This window comes from Bufo bufo, chromosome 2 (genome assembly GCF_905171765.1).
Source record: "Bufo bufo chromosome 2, aBufBuf1.1, whole genome shotgun sequence".
Taxonomy (NCBI): Eukaryota; Metazoa; Chordata; class Amphibia; order Anura; family Bufonidae; genus Bufo; species Bufo bufo.
This window is the reverse complement of record NC_053390.1, coordinates 565,847,465-565,875,415: the sequence shown is the minus strand read 5'-3', so window position 1 is coordinate 565,875,415 and position 27,951 is coordinate 565,847,465. Positions and strand designations below refer to the sequence as shown.

The following is a 27,951-nucleotide window of genomic DNA, read 5'->3' as shown; positions in this document are numbered from 1 at the left end:
TTTCCGGGCACGGTTGTATGTCCTACATCAAACCAGCGAGATTACAACCCGTGTCCCTCGACAAAATGAAAGCCGTTGTGAAAGCCCTCATGGAGGCTAACCTGCAACAGCGGGAGGCCAATAAGCAGCAGCAGGAAACAAACCATGTTACACCATGTGATGGCTTTGCAAGCAGCAGGAGCATCCCAGAGCGTCCATGATGCCCAGAAAGCGATCCCCAATGTCACCCCCGCAGATGACGTTGAGACCTATTTGGCGATCTTCGAGAAGGTAGCTGTGAGAAAGAAGCTACCCCGGGAGCAATGGGCTGAGGTTTTTGCTCTGTTCCTGGCGTCTGGACCCCAGCAGGTGTATTTTGACTTGCCAGATGATCAAGCGGCTGATTACCCGACAGTAAGGGGTGAGATCCTGGCGAGACTGGGGGTAAATGTATTAGTCCGGGTGCATCAGTGGGAGTTTAACCGGGCTGAGCCAGCGAGGCCCCAGTATTATACCCTATTACACCTGTTGCAAAAATGGCTGCAACCTGATGTGCTGAGTACCACTGCTATGTTGGACAGTCTGTTGGCTAATGTGTTCTGGAGGGCTTTGCCGTACCCCCTCCAGTACTGGATCGGCCAGGTGTCTCCTGGTAATGCCCTTGAGATCGTGGACCTGGTGGAACGCTATGAGGCTACCATGAATTTGAAAGCAGGTTTATTTGGGAGGGGCCAGCCAAACCCCAGCAATCTCCATCACAGACCCAGAGACTTATGCCAACCAAGCCTGCCCCTGAGTCAGGGGTAACTCCAGCAGAGTGGCCTGGCTCGGGCGGGACGCCAGAACCCTGGGAACCCGAGGCCGAAGGGCCCGCGGTAGGGGTTATCAACACTGCGGTGGAAGAGGGGGAGACAACCCTGCTGAGTGTGTTGGTAGGAGACATTGAGGACTTGCCGTCGGGTCCTTAATTGGCAATTCTCAATGTCTCCGGTGACAATTTCGGAACCGCACAACAACAGGACCCAACCTTATCCCGGGCCTGGGAGAATGTTGAAATAATTGATGGTGAACCACAAAAACCAGGGGCCGAGTCGATGTTTCCCCGTTGTCGTTCACCAGGAAATCCTGTATCGGGTAAACCAACTACGGGGTGAGCATGTTGAACAGTTGGTGGTGCCTAAGGCGTATCGCAAGCTTGTTTTGGAGCTTGCCCACCAACATGTTCTTGGGGGTCGCTTGGGATGGCAGAAAACGCTGGACCGGATACTACAGCGGTTTTACTGGCCCAGTATGTTCAGAGAGTTAGATGTATGTTCAGAAGAGTTTTGTAAATCTTGCCTGCTAAATAGCCCTCAGCCACATTTCCGGAGTCCCCTGGTACCTCTCCCAATTATCGAGGTCCCGTTCGAGCAAGTCGCTATGGATCTCATAGGCCCAGTACCGAAGTCTTCTAGAGGGCCCCAGCACATCTTGGTCATCCTCGACTACACCACTGGGTACCCGGAGGAGGTGCCACTGCGACATACATCAGCCAAACTCATAGCTAAGTAGTTAATGGAGATGTTTTCCCGAGTGGGACTACCTAAAGAGGTTCTGACCAACCAAGGGACCCCTTTTTTTTTTCTTCAATCAAATCGTTTTTATTATTCAAATAAAATTGGCATATTACAAGACAGTTTGTGTCTACAATTTTCTGTTATTTCCCCCCCTCCACGTCCCATATACAAAGAATTGTATAAAACATTATCACATATCCAGATACTTGATACATCTCCCACAGTTATTGTACATAATATATATACCAATAAAAGAAAAACAGTTACAGAATTATTTGACTGTTTAAACCCAACAATCCCCCCCTCCCCCAACTACCAGCCCCCCCCCCCCCCAGATCAGAGCATGAATTTCCAAGACCTTATTATATTACGACATGAGTGTGAGACAACCATTCATTCCACAACTTCTCAAACTTCTGAGGACAACCTCTCCTAACAAACGCTCCCCTCTCAAGTCAACATATCATGCACCTTTCTCACAAATTCCTCCACCGTTGGCGGACTCCCCTGGATCCACCTAAAAGCAATCAACTTCCTGGCCACATACAATAGTCTCCCAACTGCCACCTTGACAGCCTCTCCCCCACCAATCTCCTTCACATATCCCAGCACACAAATCTTTGGGTCCTTCTGCACCCTCAACTCCAGGTTACGATTAATCAAAGTCAACACCTCATCCCAAAAACTACTTAACACTGGACATGACCAAAGCATATGAAACAGATCGGCACCTTCCACCATGCATTTTGGACAATTGTCATCAGTTCTAACACCGATTTTCCGTAAAAACACAGGAGTTTTGTAGACTCTGTGGATGATAAACAGTTGTGACAACTTGCCCTGTTCACTTACAGACACTCTTGGGACTGCCTCCAATATATCTTCCCACTGATCCTTAGGGATGTCCCCCAAATCCTTTTCCCATTTCATCATCCTTGTAAGAGGGAATCCCATCAAAAATTTGTCTAAAAGCAGAGTATACACCTGGTATATCAGACCTCTCTTTCCTCCAGCTGGAAGAACCAGTTTATGGACCACATCCATTTTCGCAATGATGCAACCCTTCCTTGTCGTGACATCATAGGCGTGTCTCAGCTGCAAATATTGATAGAACCACACTTTAGGTTCTAGGCCTTGAAATGATTTAAATACATTAGTATCGATCAATTGACCTATCCTCATTACTCCATGGGATTCCCAATAAGGGACCCCTTTTATGTCCAAGATCATGAGGGAACTCTGTAAGTTGCTCCACATAAAACCGCTACGGACGTCCGTGTATCATCCGCAAACAGATGGCCTGGAAGAAAGATTTAATCAAACAATAAAAAACATGTTAAAAAGAGTGGTGTATAAGGATGGGAGGGACTGGGACCTTCTTCTGCCCTATCTCATGTTCACAGTGCGAGAGTTGCCCCAAGCCTCTACTATGTTCTTGCCCTTTGAACTGCTATATGGCAGACACCCTCGTAGTCTGTTGGACATAGCCAAAAAAAACATGGAAACAACAACCCACACTGCACAAAAGTGTTGTGGAGTACGTTACCCAGATGCAAGGACGGATGGAGACAGTGTTGCCTCTGGTCAAGGAGCATATGGAGGCAGCGCAGCGAGCCCAGAGTAGGGTCTATAATCGGCAGGCTCGGGTCTTCAACTTTAACCCGGGGGATCGGGTTTTGGTTCTTGTACCAACCATAGACAGTAAGTTCCTAGCTAGGTGGCAGGGGCCCTACGCGGTACTCGAGAAAGTTGGATAAGTAAATTACAAGGTACACCAGCTGGGGAGGTGAAAGCCGGAGCAGATGTACCATGTGAATTTACTAAAACCATGGAAAAATAGGGAGTCCTCTACTGAAGACAGCCCACAGCCAGGTTCTCTAGGAGAAGATGTTCAGGCCCCTCAGTCTGATACAAGAGAGGCAGTTGCCACAGTAAAAATTACTGACAGGGTCTCCTCTAAACAGGCTCAGGAAGCCAGGGAGTTCATTAGTCAGAACACGATGTGTTCTCGGACCTCCCTGGATGCACTTCCAAAATCCAGCATGACATTGTCACTGAGCCTCAGGCAAAAGTCCCGTTAAAACCATACCGGGTACCCGAGGCTGGGTGACAAGCCATCTCGGAGGAAGCGCAGCTAATGTCCTTGAGGAGTCCAAAAGTGAATAGGCCAGTCCGATAGTCCTAATACCCAAGCCGGATGAGACGTTACGGTTCTGTAACAATTTTCGCAAACTAAACGAAATCTCCAAGTTCGATGCATTTCCCGTGATCCGGGTAGATGAGCTTATCGAGAGGTTAGGACAAGCCTGATATTTTTCTGTTTTGGACCTCACGAAGGGCTACTGGCAGGTGCTGTTAACGGAGGTTGCCAAAGAAAAAACTGCCTTTGTCACCCCTGAGGGGCTGTATCAGTATAAAGTGTTACCCTTTGGTCTGCATGGTGCCCCCGCCACATTCCAACGACTCATTGACATTGTACTTCATCCACATCGTCGGTACGTGTCGGCTTACCTGGACGATATCGTCATCCACAGTACATATTGGGAAAGTCGGCTGTAGTGGACTCCCTTAGGAAGGTTGGACTGACCGCTAACCCAAAGAAATGCGTGATAGGGTTAGAAGAGACTAAGTACCTGGGGTACGTCATTGGAACTGGAGTTATCAGACCCCAAGTTAATAAAATAGAGGCGTTTCGGAATTGGCCCCGACCTGTCACCACTAGGCAAGTAAAGTCGTTTCTGGGAATGGTGGACTATTATATGAGGTTCGTTCCCCATTTTGCCATGTTTAGCGGCTCTGTTGACAGGGTTCTTGAAGGGACGAAAGTCCGTGATGGTCCGCTGGAATGACCAGGCGGAAGAAGCTTTTTCCGCGTTGAAGTCAGTCCTGTGCAGGTCACCGGTTTTGGTGACTCCCGACTTCAAGAGGGAGTTTATAGTACAGACCGATGCTTCCAAAATAGGCCTCGGTGCTGTACTGTCTCAGGAAATGAATGGGGAGGAACATCCTGTTTTTTTCCTGAGCTACAAACTCACCCCAGCCAAGACTAGGTACAGTATAGTGGAGAGAGAGTGCCTGGCCATCAAATGGGCACTCGAGTCTCTCCGCTCCTATCTGTTGGGGAGAAAGCTTAAGTGAATGAGCCAGGCCGAAGAAAGGAATGCTCGGGTCACCAGATGGTTTTTGTCATTACAGAACTTCAAGTTCCCAGTGGAACACAGGGCAGGGAAACGTGGATGCCTTGTCCTGGGTACACTGTCTGGCAAGTGTTCACCCCCTCAGGGTTGAACAAAGGTGGAGGTACAGTACTGATCAAAAGTTTAAGACCACTTGAAAAATGGCAAAAAAATCATATTTAGCATGGCTGGATCTTAACAAGGTTCCAAGTAGAGCTTCAACATGCAACAAGAAGAAATGGGAGTGAGACAAAACATTTTTTGAGTATTCAATTTAATGAAAACAACGAATAAACTGAAACAGGCTGTTTTTCAGCTGATCAAAAGTTTAGGACCACACCTCCAAAAAAAAACTAAACCCCGCCAAAATAGAAATCCAACTTCCAAACATGAACTCAGTAATGAGTAGTTCCGCCGTTATTGTTTATCACTTCCAAAATTCGTTTCGGCATGCTGATGCAAGCGTTTCCATGAGGTGAGTGGGAACATTTCTCCAAGTGGTGAAGACGGCCGCATGAAGGCCATCTACTGTTTGAGACTGTTGTCCATTTTTGTAAACTTCCCTTGCCATCCATCCCCAAAGGTTCTCAATTGGATTTAGATCAGGGGAACACGCAGGATGGGCCAAAAGACTGATGTTATTCTCCTGGAAGAAGTCCATTGTCCTGCGGGCATTGTGTACTGTAGCGTTGTCCTGTTGAAAAACCCAGTTGTTACCACACAGACGAGGGCCCTCAGTCATGAGGAATGCTCTCTCCAACATCTGGACATAGCCAGCGGCCGTTTGACGCCCCTGCACTTCCTGAAGCTCCATTGTTCCACTGAAGGAAAAAAGCACCCCAGACCATTATGGCGCCCCCTCCACTGTGGCGCGTAGAAAACATCTCAGGTGGGATCTGCTTGTCATGCCAGTAATGTTGGAAACCATCAGGACCATCAAGGTTAAATTTTTTCTCATCAGAGAATAAAACTTTCTTCCACCTTTGAATGTCCCATGTTTGGTGCTCTCTTGCAAAAGTCCAAACGAGCAGTTCTGTGGCGTTCAAGGAGACGAGGTCTTTGAAGAAGTTTTTTGTTTTTTAAAGCCCTTCAGTCTCAGATGCCATCTGATGGTTATGGGTCTGCAGTCAGCACCAGTAAGGGCCTTAATTTGGGTCGAGGATCGTCCAGTGTCTTGACGGAGAGCCAATTGGATCCTCCGGCTCAGTGCTGATGAAATTTTTTTGGGTCTTCCACTTGACTTTTTTGTTCCATAACCCTCAGGACCATTTAAGAAATTCCAAATGACTGTCTTACTGCGTCCCACCTCAGCAGCGATGGTGAGCTGTGAGAGACCCTGCTTATGCAGTTCAACAACCCGACCACGTTCAAAAAGGGAGAGTTTTTTTGCCTTTGCCATCACAACGTGTAACTACCTGACAGAAAATGACAATGAATCCACATCTTTGCACAGATTTGGCCTTTTAACCTCCCTGACGGTATTCCCGAGCGTGACTCGGGGTTAATTTTCGCTGCCAGGAGCGGTAACCCTGAGTCACGCTCGGGGTAACATTGCAGAGTCCCTTCACCTTCTGCCGGCGATGTCCTCCGCTTGTGTTCTGCCAGATATCCATACTTTGCGAAAAGTCTATACCGGAATTGACGCGGCCGCACCGGAAGTGACGCAGCCTCACAGGAATCAGCTGAAGGATAGTGCTGCCGCACAGAGCACTCGCTGCAATACACAGGACTGAGAGACAGGAAGCTGGACTGTTCAGCCTAAGGTCCAATGTCTGGCAATCTGTACATAACATCTCTCCATCATCAACAGAGTGACGTAATGTGCTGTATTGGCACATCGGCTGGCAGCAGGCAGTTAAAGGGACTGCTGCCAAGAATAACAATATGTGAGGGGGCACATATCTGAGTCTAACGAGGGTATCTGCTTTTGTCTTTTGCCACCTTTTACCTTCACCCTTATTATGGAGCCGCCAGCTACAAAAATCCGTACGGATCTGTTCATATATGGAATATCAGTCGGCAACATCCTCAGTCGCATTCATCCTGATTTGATCTGATGATTTGTGCGCCCGTGCGCACTCAGGGGTAGGGAGATCTGATGCAACATTTTGGGCTGCAAAATCTCTATACCCCTAAGTGCTCACGCGCGGTGCACGAATACTTCTATCGCGGCGCTGCAACGATTCTTTCCTAAGCCAGTGGATATGCGCTTGTGCAGCGCCGCGCACACCCTCCTCCAGCTGATTCCTGTGCGGCCGCGTCACTTCTGGTATAGACTTTTCGCAAGGCATGGAGATCTGGCAGAACACCGGCCGGCATTTGACTTCCTGGTTCCGTTCCCTGCGAGCAGCAGCTGCGCATGGGAGCGGAACTGGGCGGGAAATTCAAATAAATATAAACATTAAAAAGTGACAAACACACATAAAAGAGGTTATACAGTGTAATCTGAGAGGATTACACTATATAACCTCAGATCTGACATTTGATGACTGTACAGTGCCCCTTGCCTGCCATTTTACTGTCATTTGTGCCCATAAAATATTTCTGCAAAAAATTGTACCACTTTTGGTACAAAATTCCTGACATAATCATACCGCCAGGGAGGTTAAAGGCATGTGGTCCTAAAATTTGGATCAGCTGAAAAACAGCCTGTTTCAGTTTAATCGTTATTTTCAATTAATTGAATGCTCAAAAAATGTTTTGTCTCACTCTTATTTCTTCTTGTTGCATGTTGAAGCTCTACTTGGAACCTTGTTAAGATCCAACAATGTAAAATATGATTTTTTGCCATTTTTTCCAGTGGTCTTAAACTTTTGATCAGGACTGTATGTAGGAAGGCGCAAGGGTCTGTTGGTGACGGAAGGTATGTGTCACCGAGGTTCCTGGCCTCGGTGGAGTAAGAGCCAGTTTTCATGTGTCAGCAGCAGCTGCTGTTTGACTACTAGCTATTTAGTATAGATGTATAGCTGATCCGAGACTAATACACGTCACAAAAGGCTCAACAAGAAATAACTGCACTGCAGAGCGGCAAATGTATTTTTCTTTTTGTGCTAATACACATCACAAAAGGCTTAACAAGAAAATCCTGCACCGCAGGGTGGCAAATGTATTTTTTTCTTTTTGCTCTAATACACCCCACAAAAGCCTTTACTACAGATAACTGCACCTCTGAGTGGCAAATATATTTTTTCTTTTTGTGCTAATACACGTCATAAAAGGCTTTACAAGAAATAACTGCACCACTGAGCGAAAATATATATTTGCTTTTTACGCTAATACACATCACAAAAGGCTTTACAAGAAATAACTGCACCGCTGAGAGGCAAATATATATTTTCTTTTTCCGCTAAAACACCCCAAAAAAGCCTTTACTACAGATAACTGCACAGCTGAGCGGCAAATATATTTTTCTTTTTCCACTATACTGTAACAATCCACAAAAGCCTTTACTACAGATAAGTGTACCGCACAAGGGCAAATAAGACGTAGAAATATTTCCTTGTAATAACCCCTGTTAATGCCTGTATCACACAGCACTTGCATCCTAATAAGAACGGTTTGCTAGAATTACAGAGCTGTATAATGGCAATGTGGGTCCCCAGTCAGTGCAGCAAGGTCTAATAGGAATGTTCCTATTACCCAGGCTGTCACCTCCCCAACTGAACCCTGTTCAACAGAAATGCAGTGGAATGATTCCTCCCTATCCTTTCCCTACACCTTGAATAATCTTTCCCTTCACTTGTAAATATTTTTTTTTTTTTTGCACAATTATGTTTTTTTTATATCACTGTCCCTAGCGCCTGCAGACACGTCTCTCCCTGCACTAAGTACGCTGGTGAATGGCAGACTCTAAGATGGCTGCCGTATTTATAGAGCTGTGACATCACAGGGCTGGCTGGCTGCTGATTGGCTACATGCATGTCAGTATGAGTGATCACTCCTTCCCAGAATTCTTTTCTCCATGTCCTCACACGTGCAGCCGCCATTTTAGGAAAAAATGCGATTCGTTACCACGAAGCGAGACGAAATTTGCATTTGGTGCGAATTGAATTTTTTCTGAAATTCAGAACTAATTCCACTCCGTCAGCTTTGATTCGTTCATCTCTATTAGAGAAGAAAAATTAAAATGCAAAAATGAAAAAACCTCTGGTATTTAACACATTCAAGCTAAAGAACGTTCATCCATAAACGGACACTTCTATTAGAAAGTGGTATTTTGTAACTCAATATTAATAGAAAGATATTTTTCTAGAATTTTGACTCCTTTTCTTTTCCATTTTGGTAGTACTATTGTAAGTAAGTAAAGTTTTGGAAATAATACACTGCTCAAAAAAATAAAGGGAACACAAAAATAACATCCTAGATCTGAATTAATTAAATATTCTTCTGAAATACTTTGTTCTTTACATAGTTGAATGTGCTGACAACAAAATCACACAAAAATTTTAAAATGGAAATCAAATTTTTTAACCCATGGAGGTCTGGATTTGGAGTCACGCTCAAAATTAAAGTAGAAAAACACACTACAGGCTGATCCAACTTTGATGTAATGTCCTTAAAACAAGTCAAAATGAGGCTCAGTAGTGTGTGTGGTCTCCACGTGCCTGTATACCTCCCTACAACGCCTGTGCATGCTCCTGATGAGGTGGCGGATGGTCTCCTGAGGGGATCTCCTCCCAGACCTGGACTAAAGCATCTGCCAACTCCTGGACAGTCTATGGTGCAAAGTGACATTGGTGGATAGAGCGAGACATGATGTCCCAGATGTGCTCAATTGGATTCAGGTCTGGGGAACGGGCGGGCCAGTCCATAGCATCAATGCCTTCGTCTTGCAGGAACTGCTGACACACTCCAGCCACATGAGGTCTAGGATTGTCTTGCATTAGGAGGAACCCAGGGCCAACCGCCCCAGCATATGGTCTCACAAGGGGTCTGAGGATCTCATCTCGGTACCTAATGGCAGTCAGGCTACCTCTGGTGAGCACATGGAGGGCTGTGCGGCCCTCCAAATAAATGCCACCTCACACCATTCCTGACCCAATGCCAAACCCAATGCTGGAGGATGTTGCAGGCAGCAGAACGTTATCCACGGCGTCTCCAGACTGTCACGTCTGTCACATGTGCTCAGTGTGAACCTGCTTTCATCTGTAAAGAGCACAGGGCGCCAGTGGCGAATTTGCCAATCTTGGTGTTCTCTGGCAAATGCCAAACGTCCTGCACGGTGTTGGGCTGTAAGCACAACCCCCACCTGTGGACATCGGGCACTCATATCACCCTCATGGAGTCTGTTTCTGACCGTTTAAGCAGACACATGCACATTTGTGGCCTGCTGGAGGTCATTTTGCAGGGCTCTGGCAGTGCTCCTCCTGTTCCTCCTTGCACAAAGGCGGAGGTAGCGGTCCTGCTGCTGGGTTGTTGCCCTCCTATGGCCTCCTCCACGTCTCCTGATGTACTGGCCTGTCTCCTGGTAGCGCCTCCATGCTCTGGACACTATGCTGACAGACACAGCAAACCTTCTTGCCACAGCTCGCATTGATGTGCCATCCTGGATAAGCTGCACTACCTGAGCCACTTGTGTGGGTTGTAGACTCCGTCTCATGCTACCACTAGAGTGAAAGCACCGCCAGCATTCAAAAGTGACCAAAACATCAGCCAGGAAGCATAGGAACTGAGAAGTGTTCTGTGGTTACTACCTGCAGAACCACTCCTTTATTGGGGGTGTCTTGCTAATTGCCTATAATTTCCACCTGTTGTCTATCCCATTTGCACAACAGCATGTGAAATTGATTGTCACTCAGTGTTGCTTCCTAAGTGGACAGTTTGAGTTCACAGAAGTGTGACTGACTTGGAGTTACATTGTGTTGTTTAAGTGTTCCCTTTATTTTTTTGAGCAGTGTATATGCATTATATTGCATTATATTTTATAGATAATTATGGATTTATTTGTGTGAATTAGAGATGGGTAGGTTACTGTACGTGTGTATACTTCATTAGTATGTATCTAACGTATTTTTCGCCCTATAAGACGCACCTAGGTTTTAGAGGGTGAAAATCAAAAAAAATATTATTTTGGACAAAAGGTATAGTGAATGTGGCCAGAGCGGACTTCCGGTGGCACATGTAGGCTAGCGTTAGTATGCATTCGGCAGGCTGTTCCTGCCAGACACTGCTAACGCTAATGTGAAGGTAGCCTTATTCTGCTGCTGACACAATGTTATTGGGTGGGGGGGGGGGGGGGTTCTGCTGCTGACACACTTATTGGCGAAGGGGGCAGGCTATCCTTTGACACTTTAATAAGGGGTCACTTTATTAGGGGGTAGACTTTATTGAAGTGGGCACTTTATTAGCGGTACCTTATAGATGACACAGCTCTCAGGGCACAACAGGAGCAGACACATGTGAAGACCGAGAGGGGGAGTAAGCATGTGTGACAGGGAAGCCTGTTCCACCCCTCTTCTGCCTGCTCACGTGCTTCCATCAACCTCTCACAGTGCAACTTCTGGCCGGCCGGTTCATATCACGAACACCTGCCACGGCCGGCCGGTTCATATCACGAACACCTGCCACGGCCGGCCGGTCCATAACATGGAGCACCCGCAGAGCCAGCTGGCCCCTGCCTCCTACCAACTGCAGCAGCGGCCGGTCCCTGCCTCCCCCACCATCTGCAGGGCCGGATCCCTGCTTCCCTCACCATCTGCAGCGACGGCCGGTCCCTGCTTGCCACGCCATTTGCAGAGGCAGCCGATCCCTGCCTCCCCCACCATCTGCAGCGGTGTCAGGCCACTTCCTCCCAACACCTGCAGCGGTGGCCAGGTAGTATTAGGCTGGGTTCACACCTGAGCGTATTCGTTAAGCGCTTTTTACAGGCATTTTTATCGAGCGTTTTGAGGCGTATTTTGGGGCGTTTTTGTATTTTGGAAACGCGCGTAGTACGCGTGTTTGTGTGATTGACCACAGGGGCATCCAATGAATCTATGGGCGGGAACGCGCGACAATACGCCCCAAAGAAGCTCCTGTACTGCTTGAGGCGTAGGGCATTTTACAGCGCGTTCGTACGCGCTGTAAAACGCTAAGGTGAGAACCATGCCCATAGGGAAACATTGGTTTTTGCCTGTTGAGCGTTTTACAGTGCGTAGGAACGCGCTGTAAAACACTTAGGTGTGAACCTAGCCTAAGATGTCCGGCGGCAAGCTGAATTTTTTTTTTTTTCCTGTATTCACCCAATTAGACACATTAACGTTTCCCCCCCTTTGGGGGGGGGGGGAGTGCGTCTTATGGGGCGAAAAATACGGTAGCTCCTTTTTGTCTTACTCTGATTCTCACAGATAAAGGTCCTTGAATATCCTGTATCTCTTATATATGCTGATTGGTAGAGAAAAAAAAAGCACCCAAAATGTGTGAATAAGAGCAGTGTCATAAAATGCTGGGCAGGCCCACAGACTCTCAGATAACCGATATGGGGCGTTGGCAAGGATGGGGGTTGAGAGCTTTCAAGGAATAAACGATCCATGCTTTGGGGTATATGGAGGAAAGCTGGAGGAAAATCTGGAGGAGGCTAGGAGAAAGTTGGAAGGAGACAGGAGAGGAGACTGGTGGACAGACTTAAAAAGGCTCTGTGTGGTAAATATGTATTGTAAGGTTTAAGGAGTTGTCTGTTGTATAAGTCATCTTGGATTGGTGAAGTAATTGCCATTATTATGTGTGTATAAGTCTCTCTCTATGTAATATTTATTTATTTTTGTTCCACTGTAACTCCTTATATACTCATCAATAATAACTATGGTATAAATTTTCCACATTATACAATATATATATTTTTTTTTTATACGTTCATTTTTGTGTCTCATTTATTGCATCCAGTCTCGAATCAGACCCAGTAAGAGGGTGTGTTATATATATATATATATATATATATATATATATATATCATTTCTTTCACTATGCCACTGAAAATTAAATAACAGATCTTGCCTTCTGTAGCAGTAAGCACAGAGATAAAACTCTTATATAGATAGGGAACCCACTGTCAGTTTGCTGCTTCTGTGAGGAAAGATGCTATCTGAAGGGTAATTCTCACTACAATAGAGATAGGATAACAGCTCTATTTTTCTCTTGATAGACACTAATAAAGATATCCACAGATGAGCACTACTTATCAGTGTATAATGCGTGATGCTCCAACTGAGCCACTTCAGGACTGCTCTCTTTGGTAATAGAAAATGATTTAACTGAAAAGTTAAAAGAAATGTGTCACCATAAATTTTCTCTGCCAGTAAAAACCAGATAGCAACACATATCCTATTTTGTAATCTAATTTTATTTTTTGATTACAGATGTTTTAATTCCATTTCCTGAACATAATTATGGGACAATCTTGTCTGATCTGTTCTTAACAGCTTTTATAAAGCATTAAGAAAATTGCTTTACTGCAGCGCCAATTGACTCACTGAATTTTATGGGAGAGTTTTCTAGGCATACTCTGTGATCCCTGGAGAGGTTATTGTACAAAGAATGAATAGACAAGCTTTGAAAATCACCTATTGCGAATGGTGGACCTTGTTTTATCTATACACAGAGGTGATATCCATACAGGCAGGATTAGAATGACAGAAAAGCAGGTAACTGCAGTAAAGTGATCTGTACAGACCGAGAAATAGTGCCTTTTGTCAGGAGGGAAGCGTTCCATCCCGGTAATCGCTTGCTCGCTAGTGGAGGAGATTGCAGCAATCTTCCCCGCAGCATGGGGAGGAGTGATCGGTATGCCATCGCTCATCCCCATTCTGTATAGTGACTTGCTGGCTGCAGATTGTTATTAGACACCACAATCTGCTGCCTGCAAATGATAATTTTTAAAATGTTACAAGATTTGGGTTGCCCGATGATCGAGCACTTGCTCGTTCATCAGGCAATCGGTGGTAGTATTACATTACAGATGATCGCTAACGAGTATTCATGTGCACGCTCTTTAGCGATTATCTGCTGGAAAATCAGGCAATGTAATACCAGCTTAAGGCCTCTTTCATACTACAGTATGTCGATTTCAGTGTTTTGCATTCCGTTTTTCACGGATCCGTTGTTACTTTTTTTTGTTTCCGTTGTGTTTCCATTTCGGTTCCGTTTTTCCGTTCAGTTTTTCCGTATGGCATATACAGTAATTACATAGAGAAAAATGGGCTGGGCCTAACATTTTCAATAGATGGTTCCTCAAAAAACGGAACGGATACGGAAGACATACGGATGCATTTCCGTATGCATTCCGTTTTTTTGGCGGACCCATTGACTTTAATGGAGCCACGGAACGTGATTTGCGGCCAAATATAGGACATGTTCTATCTTTCAACGGAATGGAAAAACGGAGATACGGAAACGGAATGCATACGGAGTACATTCCGTTTTTTTTGCGGAACCATTGAAATTAATGGTTCTGTATATGGACCGTATACGGAACGCAAAAAACGGCCCGCAAAACAAAAAAAAAAAAACGGTAGTGTGAAAGAGGCCTAAGGCTTAGTGGCTAGTATGAAACTACAGGATCTTGTGGTTTTTGTTTAAATATAGATATTGACATGGAACATTTAAAATGTTATCACCAAAAATTCTTTAACCTGATCCGGACATAGGGCGTACAGGTACGCCCTGATGTCCCGGTACTTAAGGACACAGGGTGTACCTGTACATCCTATGTATTTCCGATCACCGCTGCGCGGCAGACGGTGATCGTAACTAGGTGCCTGCTCAAATTATTGAGCAGGCACCCTGGGACAATGCGCCGGGGGTCCTGTGAATCCCCCCCACCCCCTCCCGAGTCGGCGATCGCAGCAAACCGCAGTTCAATTCAGACCTGCGGTTTGCTGCGTTTCTGGGTTATTTGGGTCTCTGGGGATCTGATAACCCGGAACAGGATGGTGATCGGTGGTGTGATAATACACAACCAATCACCATCCTGCGATCCTGAGAGGTGATGGTGACATTACCTCTCAGGATCGCCTCTCATTGGTCGGCTGGGCAGGCATTTCAAATTACAGCAGCGCTCCTCTCCTCCTCCTTTTCAGTCTGGGAGACGAGGAGAGAGGAGCGCTGCACATCGGATCCTTAAGAGGTCATAAACCAGCACCCCCATCTGTGCCCAGCACCCCCATCTGTGCCCAGCACCCCCATCTGTGCACCACCTGCAAGGTATTTAGGGAAAGGTTAGGGACAAGTTAGGTTAGGCAGGGATATTCAGGGAAAGTTAGTGGAAGTTTTTGATTGCATCACCCTAAATCGGGTGTCTGGGGTCCACAGCACAGCTGTGTGACCCTAGACCCCCCAAGGGTGCTGCAGTTTGCCCCCCTGCCCCCCCACAACTTTTTTTTGGGGCGCAAGCATTTTTTTTTTCGCATACGCTGACGGTGGCCGGCACTCTTAGCGTCCGACCACTGTTAGCGCATCTCACACCCCACCGCTGATCAGCTTTAGACGGCTGATCAGCGAGTTTGAATAAAAAAAAATATATAAAATTCTCATTTTTTGCCCTTTTTTTTTTAGTTATTTTTTATTTTTTTGTCTGTTAGGTTTAGGGTAAGTTTGCGAACACCCGTGCCCCCACACACGCACACCAAATAAAGTTTAACACGCACGCACACACATGCACACTCCCCTATGGCCCGCTGGATGTTCACGGCCGAGGAGGCATACGCCCAGCTTGCCTCTGAGTCCAAGAGCCCCAGTGAGGACGAGGATGACCCCACTTTCCTTTTGTCATCCGCGTCCTCCTCATCTAGCGATGATGATGAGCCCCCAAGGCGGCGGAGACGCTGCCAGGCGGAGCAAGGGGACCGGCATGCTCGGGACCCTGTGGCCCACACTAGTACGAGCAGATCTGGGGCTCATACTATTTTTCTGGCCCACCAGTTAAGTCTACCGGAGCCCCCTGCCGGTGAACTTTCATGGTATACCCCAGAGCGTTTTGGGGGCCAACCAGTAATCTAGATTTCCACAGTGGGCTTCACTGAATATGACTACTTTAGTCTTTTTTTCAGTGACCACTTTGTAAATCTAATGGTGGAGCAAACAAACCTGTACGCCCAACAGTTTGTTGCTCAACACTCAGGCTCCTTTTTGGCTAGGCCCGGTGGCTGGACTCCGGTCAGTGCAGCCGAGATGAGGACATTTTGGGGCCTCGTGCTGCACATGGGCCTAGTCAATAAAACCTAGTGTCAGGCATTACTGGAGTGGGGACGTCCTCTACCAGACCTCACTTTACAGTACGGCCATGACACGCTCCTGGTTTGAGGCTATCCGGAAATGCCTGCATTATGAAGATAATGCAGCATGTCCCCCCCCCCCCCCCCAAGGTGATCCTGCCTATGACTGCCTGTACAAAATCAGGCCGGTCACTTTGGGGCCAAATTTGTACAGGCCTATGTACCTGGAAGGGAGGTCGCGGTTGTTGAGTCTCTCATTGCTTTCAAGGGGAGACTCATTTTCCGCCAGTATGTTCCCTCAAAGCGGGCGAGGTATGGTGTGAAGCTGTACAAACTTTGTGAGAGTACCTCAGGGTACGCTTACAAGTTTCGTGTGTACGAGGGGTTAGATTCCCGTATTCAACACCCAGAATGTCCCCCCACTCTGGGTGTTAACGGGAAACTTGTGTGGGATCTTATGCACCCACTGCTAGATAAGGGTTACCACCTGTACGTGGATAACTTTTATACTAGTATCTCCTTGTTCCAGTCCCTCGCCGCCAGATCCACGTGTGCTTGTGGGACCGTGCGAAAAATCTACGCGGCCTCCCTACCCACCCCCTCCAGGTACCTATCCCCAGGGGTGCAACCTGTGCCCTTACCAGTGGAAACCTGTTGCTGGTCAGATATAAGGACAAGAGGGATGTCCTTGTACTGTCCACAATTCATAGTAACGGCATCACCCCTGTCCCTGTGCGAGGTTCCCACGGCAACGGTCCTCAAGCCCAATTGCATCGTCGACTACAATCGGTATATGGGAGGAGTTGATCTCTTTGATCAAGTCCTCAAGCCATATAATGCCATGCGCAAAACCCGGGCATGGTACAAAAAAAGTTGCGGTCTACTTGGTACATGTTGCCTTGTACAACTCTTTTCTGCTGTCCCGGAGTGCTGGCAACACAGGGACATTCCTTCAGTTCTGTGAGGCAGTCCTCAAGGCTCTGATCTTTTCTGACCGGGAAAGAGCAGGCCGGAGTACCTCGGGAACTGGAGGCGCCTGGATCGTCCCTGGCCAACACTTTCCAGGTGTGGTCCCCAATACTGGAAAGAAGGGACGGACCCAAAAAAAGTGCAGAGTGTGTCACAGGAGGGGGGAAAAGGAAGGACAACACTACTCAGTGTGACACATGCCCCGATCATCTGGCCTCTGCATTGACGGTTGCTTCAGGGAGTACCACACTTCCATGGAGTACTAAATTTATATCCCAATTTAGCCACTGACAATCGGATAAAAAACTATTATTCTCTCACTTGAGACACTAAAACTATATATATTTTTTTTATATTATTTTGTAAAACTAAAATAAATAAACATATACATAGACATATTAGGTATCGCCACGTCCGTAAGAATCTGCTCTATAAAAATACCCTATGACCTATCCCCTCAGATGAACAATTAAATTAAATAAAAACGGTGCCAAAACAGCAATTTTTCGTAAAATTTTCCATTTTAATCCGTTTTTTTTTCCAGTAACAAAGCAAGGGTTAACAGCCAAACAAAACTTAATATTTATTACCCTGATTCTGCAGTTTACAGAAACATCACATATGTGGTCGTAAACTTCTGTATGACCAAACGGCAGGGCGTAGAAGGAAAGGAACGCCGTATGGTTTCTGGAAGGCAGATTTTTATGGCCTTTTTTTTTTTTTTGCACCATGTCCCATTTGAAGCCCCCCCTGATGCACCCCTAGAGTAGAAACTTCATATAAAGTGACCCCATCTAAGAAACTACACCCCTCAAGGTATTCAAAACTGGTTTTACAAACTTTATTAACCCTTTAGGTGTTCCTCAACAGTTTATAGCAAATGGAGATGAAATTTCAGAATTTCTATTTTTGGAAACCTTGCCTCACAAAAATATTATATAGATAAACCAAAATTCATATATACCCTAAAAATAGTCCCAACAAAACTGCCACCTTATCCCGTAATTTCCAAAATTGGGTCACTTTTATGGAGTTTCTACTCTAGGGGTGCATCAGGGGGGCTTCAAATGGGACATGGTGTAAATAAACCAGTCCAGCAAAATCTGCCTTCCAAAAACAACACGGCGCACCTTTTCCTCTACGCCCTACAGTGTGCCCGTACAGTAGTTTTACGTCCACATATGGGGTGTTTCTGCTAACTACAGAATTGGGGCAATAAATATAGCATTTTGTTTGGCTGTTAACCCTTGCTTTGTTACTGGAAAAAATTATTAAAATGGAAAATTTGCAAAAATATTTAAATTCTCAAATTTAATCTCCATTTGCCAATAACTCTTGTGCAACACCTAAAGGGGTTAACAAAGTTTGTAAAATCAGTTTTGATTACCTTGAGGGGTGTAGTTTCTTAGATGGGGTCACTTTTATGGAGTTTCTACTCTAGGGGTGCATCGGGGGGCTTCAAATGGGTAATGGTGTAAATAAACCAGTCCAGCAAAATCTGCCTTCCAAAAACCACACGGTGCACCTTACAGTAGTTTAAGGCCACATATGGGGTGTTTCTGCAAACTACAGAATCAGGCCAATAAATATTGAGTTTTGTTTGGCTGTTAACCCTTGCTTTGTTACTGGAAAAAATGGATTAAAATGGAAAATTTGCCAAAAAATCTAAATTCTGAAATTTTATCTCTATTTGCCATTAACTCTTGTGAAACACCTAAAGGGCTAACGACGTTTGTGAAATCAGTTTTGAATACCTTGAGGGGTGTAGTTTCTAGAATGTGGTCATTTTGGGGTGGTTTCTATTATGTAAGCCGCACAAAGTGACTTCAGACCTGAACTGGTCCCTAAAAATTGTGTTTTTGAAAATTTCTGAAAAACTTCAAGATTTGCTTTTAAACTTCTAAGCCTTGTAACGTCCTCAAAAACTAAAATGTCATTCCCAAAAAGATCCAAACATGAAGTAGACATATGGGGAATGTAAAGTAATAACTATTTTTGTAGGTATTACTATGTATTATAGAAGTAGAGAAATTGAAACTTGGAAAATTGCTAATTTTTTTAACAAATTTGGTAAATTTGGTATTTTTTTATAAATAAAAATGAATTTTTTTACTTCATTTTACCAGTGTCATGAAGTACAATATGTGATGAAAAAATAATCTCAGAATGGCCTGGATAAGTCAAAACGTTTTAAAGTTATCACCACATAAAGTGACACTGGTTAGATTTGCAAAAAATGGCCTGGTCCTTAAGGTAAAAATGAGCCCGGTCCCTAAGGGGTTAAAAAGGTGTTAAACTTAAAAATGTGATTTAAACAATAGACCATTTTCTGATGACACATTCCCTTTATGTCAGACTGTTTGCTGTGCTAAAAGTCCAATCAACAGAGGAAGTAAAGAGCCAGGACAGGAAGTAGAATACATGGAGGGACTTCATAAGATTACACCCAGAATGTTATCCATTCTCCTAAATAGGATAATTTGGGGATTTTTTTTAATTTTAGAAATCATAACAAATTAGACAGTAGTGTGTTATTAAGCAGGCTGCTTGCAATAACCAGGTGTTTACCCCTAGCCACATATTTTATTAACTGTCACTTTAAGATTAGTTATGCTGTCTTGGTGTTAAAGAGCTTGAAAATAGTTGCATACATTCCTAGGAGGCCCACTCTGTTTAGAGTCATTATTATTTGTACCCAAATTGAATAATCCGACTGATTTAGTAAAGTCTTACCCAAAACGAATTTCAAGAAATTCACTAATTTATATTTACAAGGTGAGTTCTGATGAATATATGATTTTGAGCATAATTTCTGAGTAAAATGGAAAGTACGGCGACTGACAGCTTTCTGTATACACTGACTGATAGAGTGAGAGTCCATTGACTCTCAATGTCTCTCCGAGAAGTCCTGTCAGGAGCTTTTCATTCAGAAATCCTGCTAGAAATCATATAAATCTATATACCGTATTTCATGGAGCTCAGCTTCTTCCCTTCTATCCTGCTCTCAGATAGGGCAGATTTCACCTGACAGGTTCATTTAACTCAATGTCTATGCATTGTTTACAATATAGAAAAAAATCTAAAATCGCACATCCTCATTCCTATGCTTTTTATATAACGACTGTATAAAAATACAGCATGATATGGCAGTGAAGCACTATTATCAATGTGTTGCTGTGCACTATTAGGAGGCATTAGAATACAGTTTGATCAAAGAGCATAGGCCCACTTACCACGACAAGGTCGCCTCCTTTCAAGTGGGCCTATGCTCTTTGATCAAACTGTATACTAATGCCTCCTAATAGTGCACAGCAAATGATTGATAATAGTGCTGTACAGCCATGTTTTACAAAAAGAAATGCTGAAAATTGTAAACAGTTGTCATATCAGAAGTATAGGAATGAGGATGTGCGATTTAGATTTTCTCTACATATTAATTCAATGTCTATGCATGATTTATATAATGATGATGATTAATAGGAAATAAATCAACAAAGAACATTTACTGATTTAGATCAATAATTAAGATTTAACTCTTTCAAACATACTATACATTTCTGATGCATATATTTTGGTATTCACATGTTAATCATGCTATTAATTTACTCAGTAAATCCTTGTTCACCTAAACTACTGAAAAATAAATACTTATAGAGTGCTTTTTCATTTTTAATAGGGGCTCTCTACATTGCTTTTTATGTAGTGTACATAAATTATGCTTATTTCTGCCGTTAATCATCTCACAGTGTGGATTCTTGAATACCCATTAATATAAAATATTTGAAAATAGAAAGGAATTATTTATTTTCTGCAGTGCTCTGCCATCAAAGGCTTTAACATTTCAACCTTGACATGATTTATAAAACTTAACACCATATTCTTTATATTTTCTGAGAGTTTGAACTCTGGCAGTCCATTGATGGTTTACTCTGCTGCTCGAGAATTCAAATAATAATCTAAAGTATAGAAGCAATGATTATTCTTAAAAATGTATCGGTTATGTTGAATGCACAGCCATATGACTACCCAATTCCAGCAAAAAGAAATAAAAAATATATATCTACACTGTCCCTGAAGGGAACAACAGTACACGGTATATTCTTATAATTCAAATATTTCATGGTAAAGGACACTGTACTGGTTTTGTACTAAGTAGTACCGTATGTGTTAAATTAGAACTTTATTGCTAGATCATATAACTAAAAATAAAAATAACATGAGAGATGCATGGTTGCTGATTCTTTGCTTAAAGAGGTTGTCCCATGAAAAAAATATTCTATAGTATTCAAACCAGCACCTGGATCTGAATACCTTTCTAATTGCATGTAGTTATACATTTAGCACATTTAAAGTATATCTGTATAGCGCCACTTGCTGTTTGTTGTTTTCCTTTTTTTTTTTCCTTTCTAAGAAGGCCGCACATGCTCAGTTTCATCCTTTAAATGCCTCGTGAGCTGTGATAGGAGAGAGCAACAGAAGAAAGACACACTCCTTAAGAAAGAAACTCCCCTTGAGCTGCCAGCTTGATATAGATCTAGCAGAGCAATGAATGGGGAGATCTCTGGATCCATCTGAGGTACAGGGCTGGTTCTATTAGTAAGATTGTCATGTACTATATGATGTCTGATTTTCATTTCTGACATTAGTCATGGCATAACCCCTTTAATGTTAGTATGCACAATTCTGATCCTGGAGATAAACAGTATCTGCCATGGGGCCCTCATGGTCAAGGTATCTGTATATTACAGCAAGTACTTGCATACAACTGTACAAACAGCATAATGTGGTGTAGCTAAGCCTGGCATGTTAGAAAAGTTGTCATTGTTGCTGTGTCCAATATATATTTTTATTATAATATTATTTAACCCTTTAAAGGGGTATTCCCATCTGAGACAATGGGAGCATATTGCTAGGATATACCCCCATTGTGTGATACGTGCGGGTACCACCTCCTACACCGAGAACGGAGAGGGAGAGTTGGTGCCTGGAGGATCCTGGGTTTCACCAGGTCTCGCCACTACCAAGTGTTCTCCCCATAGTACTGAATGCACTTTTGCAGCCACCGCTCCCATTCATTTCTATGGGGCCAACGGAAATAGTTGGATAAAATGTGGTGGGAAGCAGGAACAAAGTTCCAAATGGGGTGGAATTATTTAAAAAAAAAAAATCATTCAAACACAGTTTATGTTTTTTCTTTACACCATTTCCTATGTGGTAAAATTGACCTGTTACTTTTATTCTCCATGTCAATATGATTATGGCGATATCACATGTTTATAATTTTTCTTTCGTTTTAATAATGAAAAAAATTAAAAACCTTTTAAAAATGTTTGCTATATTCTGACCCCTCTAACTTTTTTGTAGTTATGTGTATGGAGCTGTGTGAGGGCTGTTTACGACTTTTTGATCACTTTTTTTTAAAAAAATTTGTGGAAGGTGGAGTGAACAAAAAAGAAACGGAAAATCAGCCATTTAGTCTTTTTTTTCTGTTTCACCTTTTCCATATGGGAAAAATATTTTTATATTTTAATAGTATAGGTGTTTTCATTTCCCCCCAGTAGTACACCCTGTATTTTATGTCCTCTAGCAATGCCCCCAGTATTTTTATGTCCCACAGCAATGCCCCCTCATTGTTGTTCCTGGTATTTGTATGTCCTGCAACATTGCCCTCGTTATCTGTATGTCCCTCAGCAGTGTCCCAGTATTTGTATGTCCACCAGTAGTCCTTCCTGTAATTTTATGTCCCCCAGCAATGCCCCCAGTATTTTTATGTCCCTTAGCAATGCATGCTCTATTTTTATTCCCCCAGCAGTGTTCCTGGTATTTGTATGTCCCCCAGCAGTTCCCCAGATTATAGCTTGCTGCTTTTCCAAGACTGCTTACCAAGAGCTGATTTACAAGAGCATTGAGATATTCAGGAGACCAACTTAGTCTAACTCAGAGTTTTTCCACTGTAGCAGAACTTCAGTGGTGTTTCTGGTCAATACTCAGACACTGTGTTTGAAGAGAGGTAAGGAATTTGCTAGACACAGGATCTCTATTGTCTGATTGCAAATGAGCATAGGCAAGTAAGGTGTTAATTTGCTGTTGGGGGAGGAGCCTTTGTGGGAGGGTGTGTATATATACCCACACAGTATTAGCTTGCTAATTATAGCTTGCTGCTTTTCCAAGACTGCTAATTAAGAGCTGATTTACAAGAGCATTGAGATATTCAGGAGATACTCAGGAGGTAATCTGGAGGTGGATACAATCTAAACAAGTAAGATTTGTTTGTTTAAAATCTTTCCCCTCATTACAATGGCAGACCTGGTTCTGTGCAGGAATTGTTGTGCTTTTATTTCAGGTTCCACTCTTCAGAGGTTTGGATACTGTCTGATCTGTAGACAGCTCTCCATAATGCAGCAGGAAATTAACTTTTTGAAATATGAGCTTTTTAAATTAACCACTAAACAAACTCAGGCTGAGAACATTGCAATGCCACTGCCACAGAGGCCCCCTAGAATAGGGAGATGGGTTACTGTAGGTTCTGGTAGACTGAGAGTTGTGGATAGAAGGCATGTCCCACAGTCTGTGGCTCTCCATAATTCATTTGCAGCACTTTCAGAGTGCAAGAGCAACATGGAGGATGGCTCAAGCACAGTGGGTGAGAAACAATCATCTCCCATGCCTAAAGTATGTAAGACTGCAGCCAAAGACAAAAAGGAGAAGGTGAGGATTGATAGTAAGCAGCTGTTGGTGGGCGATTCCATCATAAGAGGTGTGAAGTTTGAGGAGAATGGTGTTGTGAGATGTCTCCCTGGTGCTACCGCTAGCAGGGATAGACGACGGATCCCTTATATTGTTAGGCAAGCAAAGCAGGAAAGGGAAGTGGATGTTATTCTCCATCTTGGGACAAACGATCTGGCTTGCAATGAGGTTTCAAAGGTGAAAGAATCTTTTCACACACTTGGAAAGGATATACGGGAGGTTGCATCAACTGTTTCATTCTCTGCAGTTTTGCCTGTGCATAACCGTCAGCATGACAGGAAGATGCGCATTAAGGAATTCAATGTATGGCTTGGTGAATGGTGTCTGAACCAAGGGTTTGGCTTTGTGTCTCATGTTAGCTCTTGTTGGAATGGAAAAGAACTGTACAAGAAAGATGATTTGCATCTTTCTCTCAAAGGAACGAATGTCCTCGGTGAACAGATCCAGGTATTTGCTAAGAAGCATTTAAACTAGGAAAGGGGGGCAAAAGAGTGATAATCCAGCAGTCCAACTGCCCCCCGGAACAATGCCAGAAGAGGCCAGTAGCACAAAGGTTAAGGAATGACAAGCTCAGAGTCTTGTCTACAAATGCTCGCAGTCTAGGGAATAAGATCAATGAACTTGAGGCTATAATGGCATCTGAGAATATAGATGTAGTGGCTGTTACTGAGACGTGGTTCAAGGGGAGTAATGACTGGGATATATCAATACCAGGGTTCTCTCTATACAGGAAAGACAGAGAAGGCAAGGAGGGGGGAGGGGTGGCCCTGTATGTGAAAGATAACATAAAATCTAATTTGATACAAGTTAGCGAGAACAATTTAGGGTCAGTTTGGGTTACCGTGCAGCTTGATAATCATAAGGTAACTCGTGTAGGTGTGATATATAGACCACCTAGCCAAGTCAAAGAATTAGATGATCTACTAGTTGAGGAAATAGCTAAAATGACATTGAAGGGGGAAGTTATCATTATGGGAGACTTCAATCTTCCAGATGTAAACTGGAAAACCAAAATAGCTAGTTCTGCCAGGAGTACAGATATTCTAAATTCCCTACTGGGATTATCTCTACAACAAGTAGTGGAGGAGCCAACCCGGAAGGAGGCCATTTTAGATTTAGTATTCACAAATGGGAATTTGGTATCTGATATTACTGTAGGGGAAAGCTTGGGATCTAGTGATCACCAGTCAGTGTGGTTTACTATAAGTACAGTGACTGAGTCACACCACACAAAAACAAAAGTTTTAGATTTTAGAAAAACAGACTTTTCTAAAATTAGATTAGTGGTATACAAGTCCCTATCAGACTGGAACAGTTTCATTGGAGTCCAGGAGAAATGGGACTACTTAAAAGTGGCACTATTGAAGGCAACAGAAAATTGCATTAGGCTTGTCAGTAAAAGCAAAAAAAGGAAGAGACCACTGTGGTACTCAGCAGAAGTGGCCAAAATCATTAAAAACAAAAAGATAGCATTTAGGAATTATAAAAAAAAACAAAACGAGGATGACAGACAAATTTATAAGATTAGGCAGAGAGAGGCCAAACAAGTTATAAGAGCTTCCAAAGCACAGGCAGAAGAGAAATTAGCTCAGTCAGGGAAAAAAGGCGAGAAGGCATTCTTCAGATACATAAATGAAAAAAGGAAACTAAAACAAGGAATTACCAAATTAAAAACAAAAGAAGGAAGGTATATAGAAGAAGATAAAGAACTAGCTGACTGCCTCAATGAATATTTCTGTTCAGTTTTTACAAAGGAAAATGAAGGAGAAGGACCTCAGTTAGGAAAGAAGACTAATGAATCTTTTAATGCATGTGTCTTTACAGAGGAAGAGGTTCTAAGTCAGCTGTCTAAAATTAATACAAATAAGTCACAGGGGCCTGATGGGATACACCCCAAGCTATTAAAAGAGCTCAGCGTTGAACTAGCAAAACCATTAACAGATTTACTTAACCAATCGCTGGCAACAGGAGTCGTCCCAGAAGATTGGAAATTAGCAAATGTTGTGCCCATTCACAAGAAAGGTAGTAGGGAGGAATCGGGCAACTATAGGCCAGTAAGCCTGACATCAATAGTGGGGAAATTAATGGAAACCATACTTAAGGAGAGGATTGTGGAACATCTAAAATCCCATGGATTGAAAGATGAAAAACAGCATGGGTTTACTTCAGGGAGATCATGTCAAACTAATCTTATTGATTTTTTCGATTGGGTGACTAAAATAATAGATGGAGGAGGTGCAGTAGACATCGCTTATCTAGACTTTAGTAAGGCTTTTGATACTGTCCCACATAGAAAGCTTATCAATAAAGTGCAGTCTTTGGGCTTGGACTCCCATATTGTTGAATGGATTAGGCAGTGGCTGAGGGACAGGCAACAGAGGGTTGTAGTCAATGGAGTATATTCAGACCAAGGTCTTGTTACCAGTGGGGTACCTCAGGGATCTGTTCTGGGACCCATATTGCTTAATATCTTTATCAGCGAAATTGCAGAAGGCCTCGATGGTAAGGTGTGTCTTTTTGCTGATGACACAAAGATTTGTAACAGGGTTGATGTTCCTGGAGGGATACACCAAATGGAAAAGGACTTAGGAAAACTAGAGGAATGGTCAAAAATATGGCAACTAAAATTTAATGTTGATAAGTGCAAGATAATGCACCTGGGACGTAAAAACCCAAGAGCAGAATATAAAATCAGTGATACAGTCCTAACCTCAGTATCTGAGGAAAGGGATTTAGGGGTCATTATTTCAGAAGACTTAAAGGTAGGCAGACAATGTCATAGAGCAGCAGGAAATGCTAGCAGAATGCTTGGGTGTATAGGGAGAGGAATTACCAGTAGAAAGAGGGAGGTGCTCATGCCGCTCTACAGAGCACTAGTGAGACCTCATTTGGAGTATTGTGCTCAGTACTGGAGACCATATCTCCAGAAGGATATTGATACTTTGGAGAGAGTTCAGAGAAGAGCTACTAAACTGGTACATGGATTGCAGGATAAAACTTACCAGGAAAGATTAAAGGACCTTAACATGTATAGCTTGGAAGAAAGACGAGACAGAGGGGATATGATAGAAACTTTTAAATACATAAAGGGAATCAACAAGGTAAAAGAGGAGAGAATATTTAAAAGAAGAAAAACTGCTACAAGAGGACATAGTTTTAAATTAGAGGGGCAAAGGTTTAAAAGTAATATCAGGAAGTATTACTTTACTGAGAGAGTAGTGGATGCATGGAATAGCCTTCCTGCAGAAGTGGTGGCTGCAAATACAGTGAAGGGGTTTAAGCATGCATGGGATAGGCATAAGGCCATCCTTCATATAAGATAGGGCCAGGGACTATCCATAGTATTTAGTATATTGGGCAGACTGGATGGGCCGAATGGTTCTTATCTGCCGACACATTCTATGTTTCTATGTATGTCTCTCAGCAGTGCCCCGGTAATAGTATGTCCCCCAGTATTCCTTCCTGTAATTTAATGTCCCCCAGCAGTGCCCCCTGCATTTTCACATCCCCAGCAATTACTGTAATGTCTCCCAAAAGTGCCCCCTTTAATGCCCTCACCTCTGTACTTTGGCTGCTGCATGTCGCTGTCTGCAAAGTATTGCCTGTGCCCTGGCACAGGCGGCACAATGACATCATCACATCCATGCTGGGATGCAGGGAGCATGATGTCACGCCGCCTAAGAGCCAGGAGGTTGCAGTAATCGTTGCAGCCTGTGCCATTGTACTGCTTCATAGACTTCAGGGCTAGTGGCCTGAGTCTTATAAGAGTGAATGGTGCTGTCTGACTCACCTGACAGGGGGATTGCATTGTTTGCGTAGTGGTCAAGACTACTGCTGTGTGTGACACACAGTATTGCATACAGTCTATCACACAGTATATAATAACATGCATAAACCTAATATAAAAAAAAATAATGGCATTTTCTAGCAACAGTCACTTTACAGTTCAAGTAGGTAGCATTGCCACTGCAAAAGGGTCAAACAGTAGCCCACACACAGCGTCTTCTGAAAAAATACACCTGAAATAATAAGTAGTTACATTTTAAATTTGCATTAGGCCTAAAAGGTGAATGGTGGGGCAGGACAGAACATTACCTACATTGATGGATTATTATAACTACAGTGTCTAGTAGATGGCGTGATGTGAAAAATTTAACTTACTGTTTCTGCAGTAGATACTGTGGAAATGCAGCTGTTTTTTTTCCTTAAAGCTATGGACTGGCGGCTGTAAATCGATCCTCTAACAGACGAGTTGAAATTGCCTGTAGATATACTGTCTTTTCTTGGTAGTCTGATGAGGAACCGAAGACACGGAACAGTCCTGTGAATAGTTTCTCT

At 43.5% G+C, this 27,951-nt stretch overlaps 1 protein-coding gene across 1 annotated transcript in view; it reads right to left on the bottom strand.

Annotated features, from left to right (window-relative positions):
- Positions 1-27,951, bottom strand: part of LOC120991688 (melanopsin-B-like) — a 177,428-nt gene that overhangs the window by 81,696 nt on the left and 67,781 nt on the right. Inside the window, exon 6 of the mRNA XM_040420485.1 lies at positions 27,775-27,949. Within this exon, the coding sequence (XP_040276419.1) occupies positions 27,775-27,949 (175 nt within the window). The remainder of the gene's footprint in view (positions 1-27,774; positions 27,950-27,951) is intronic.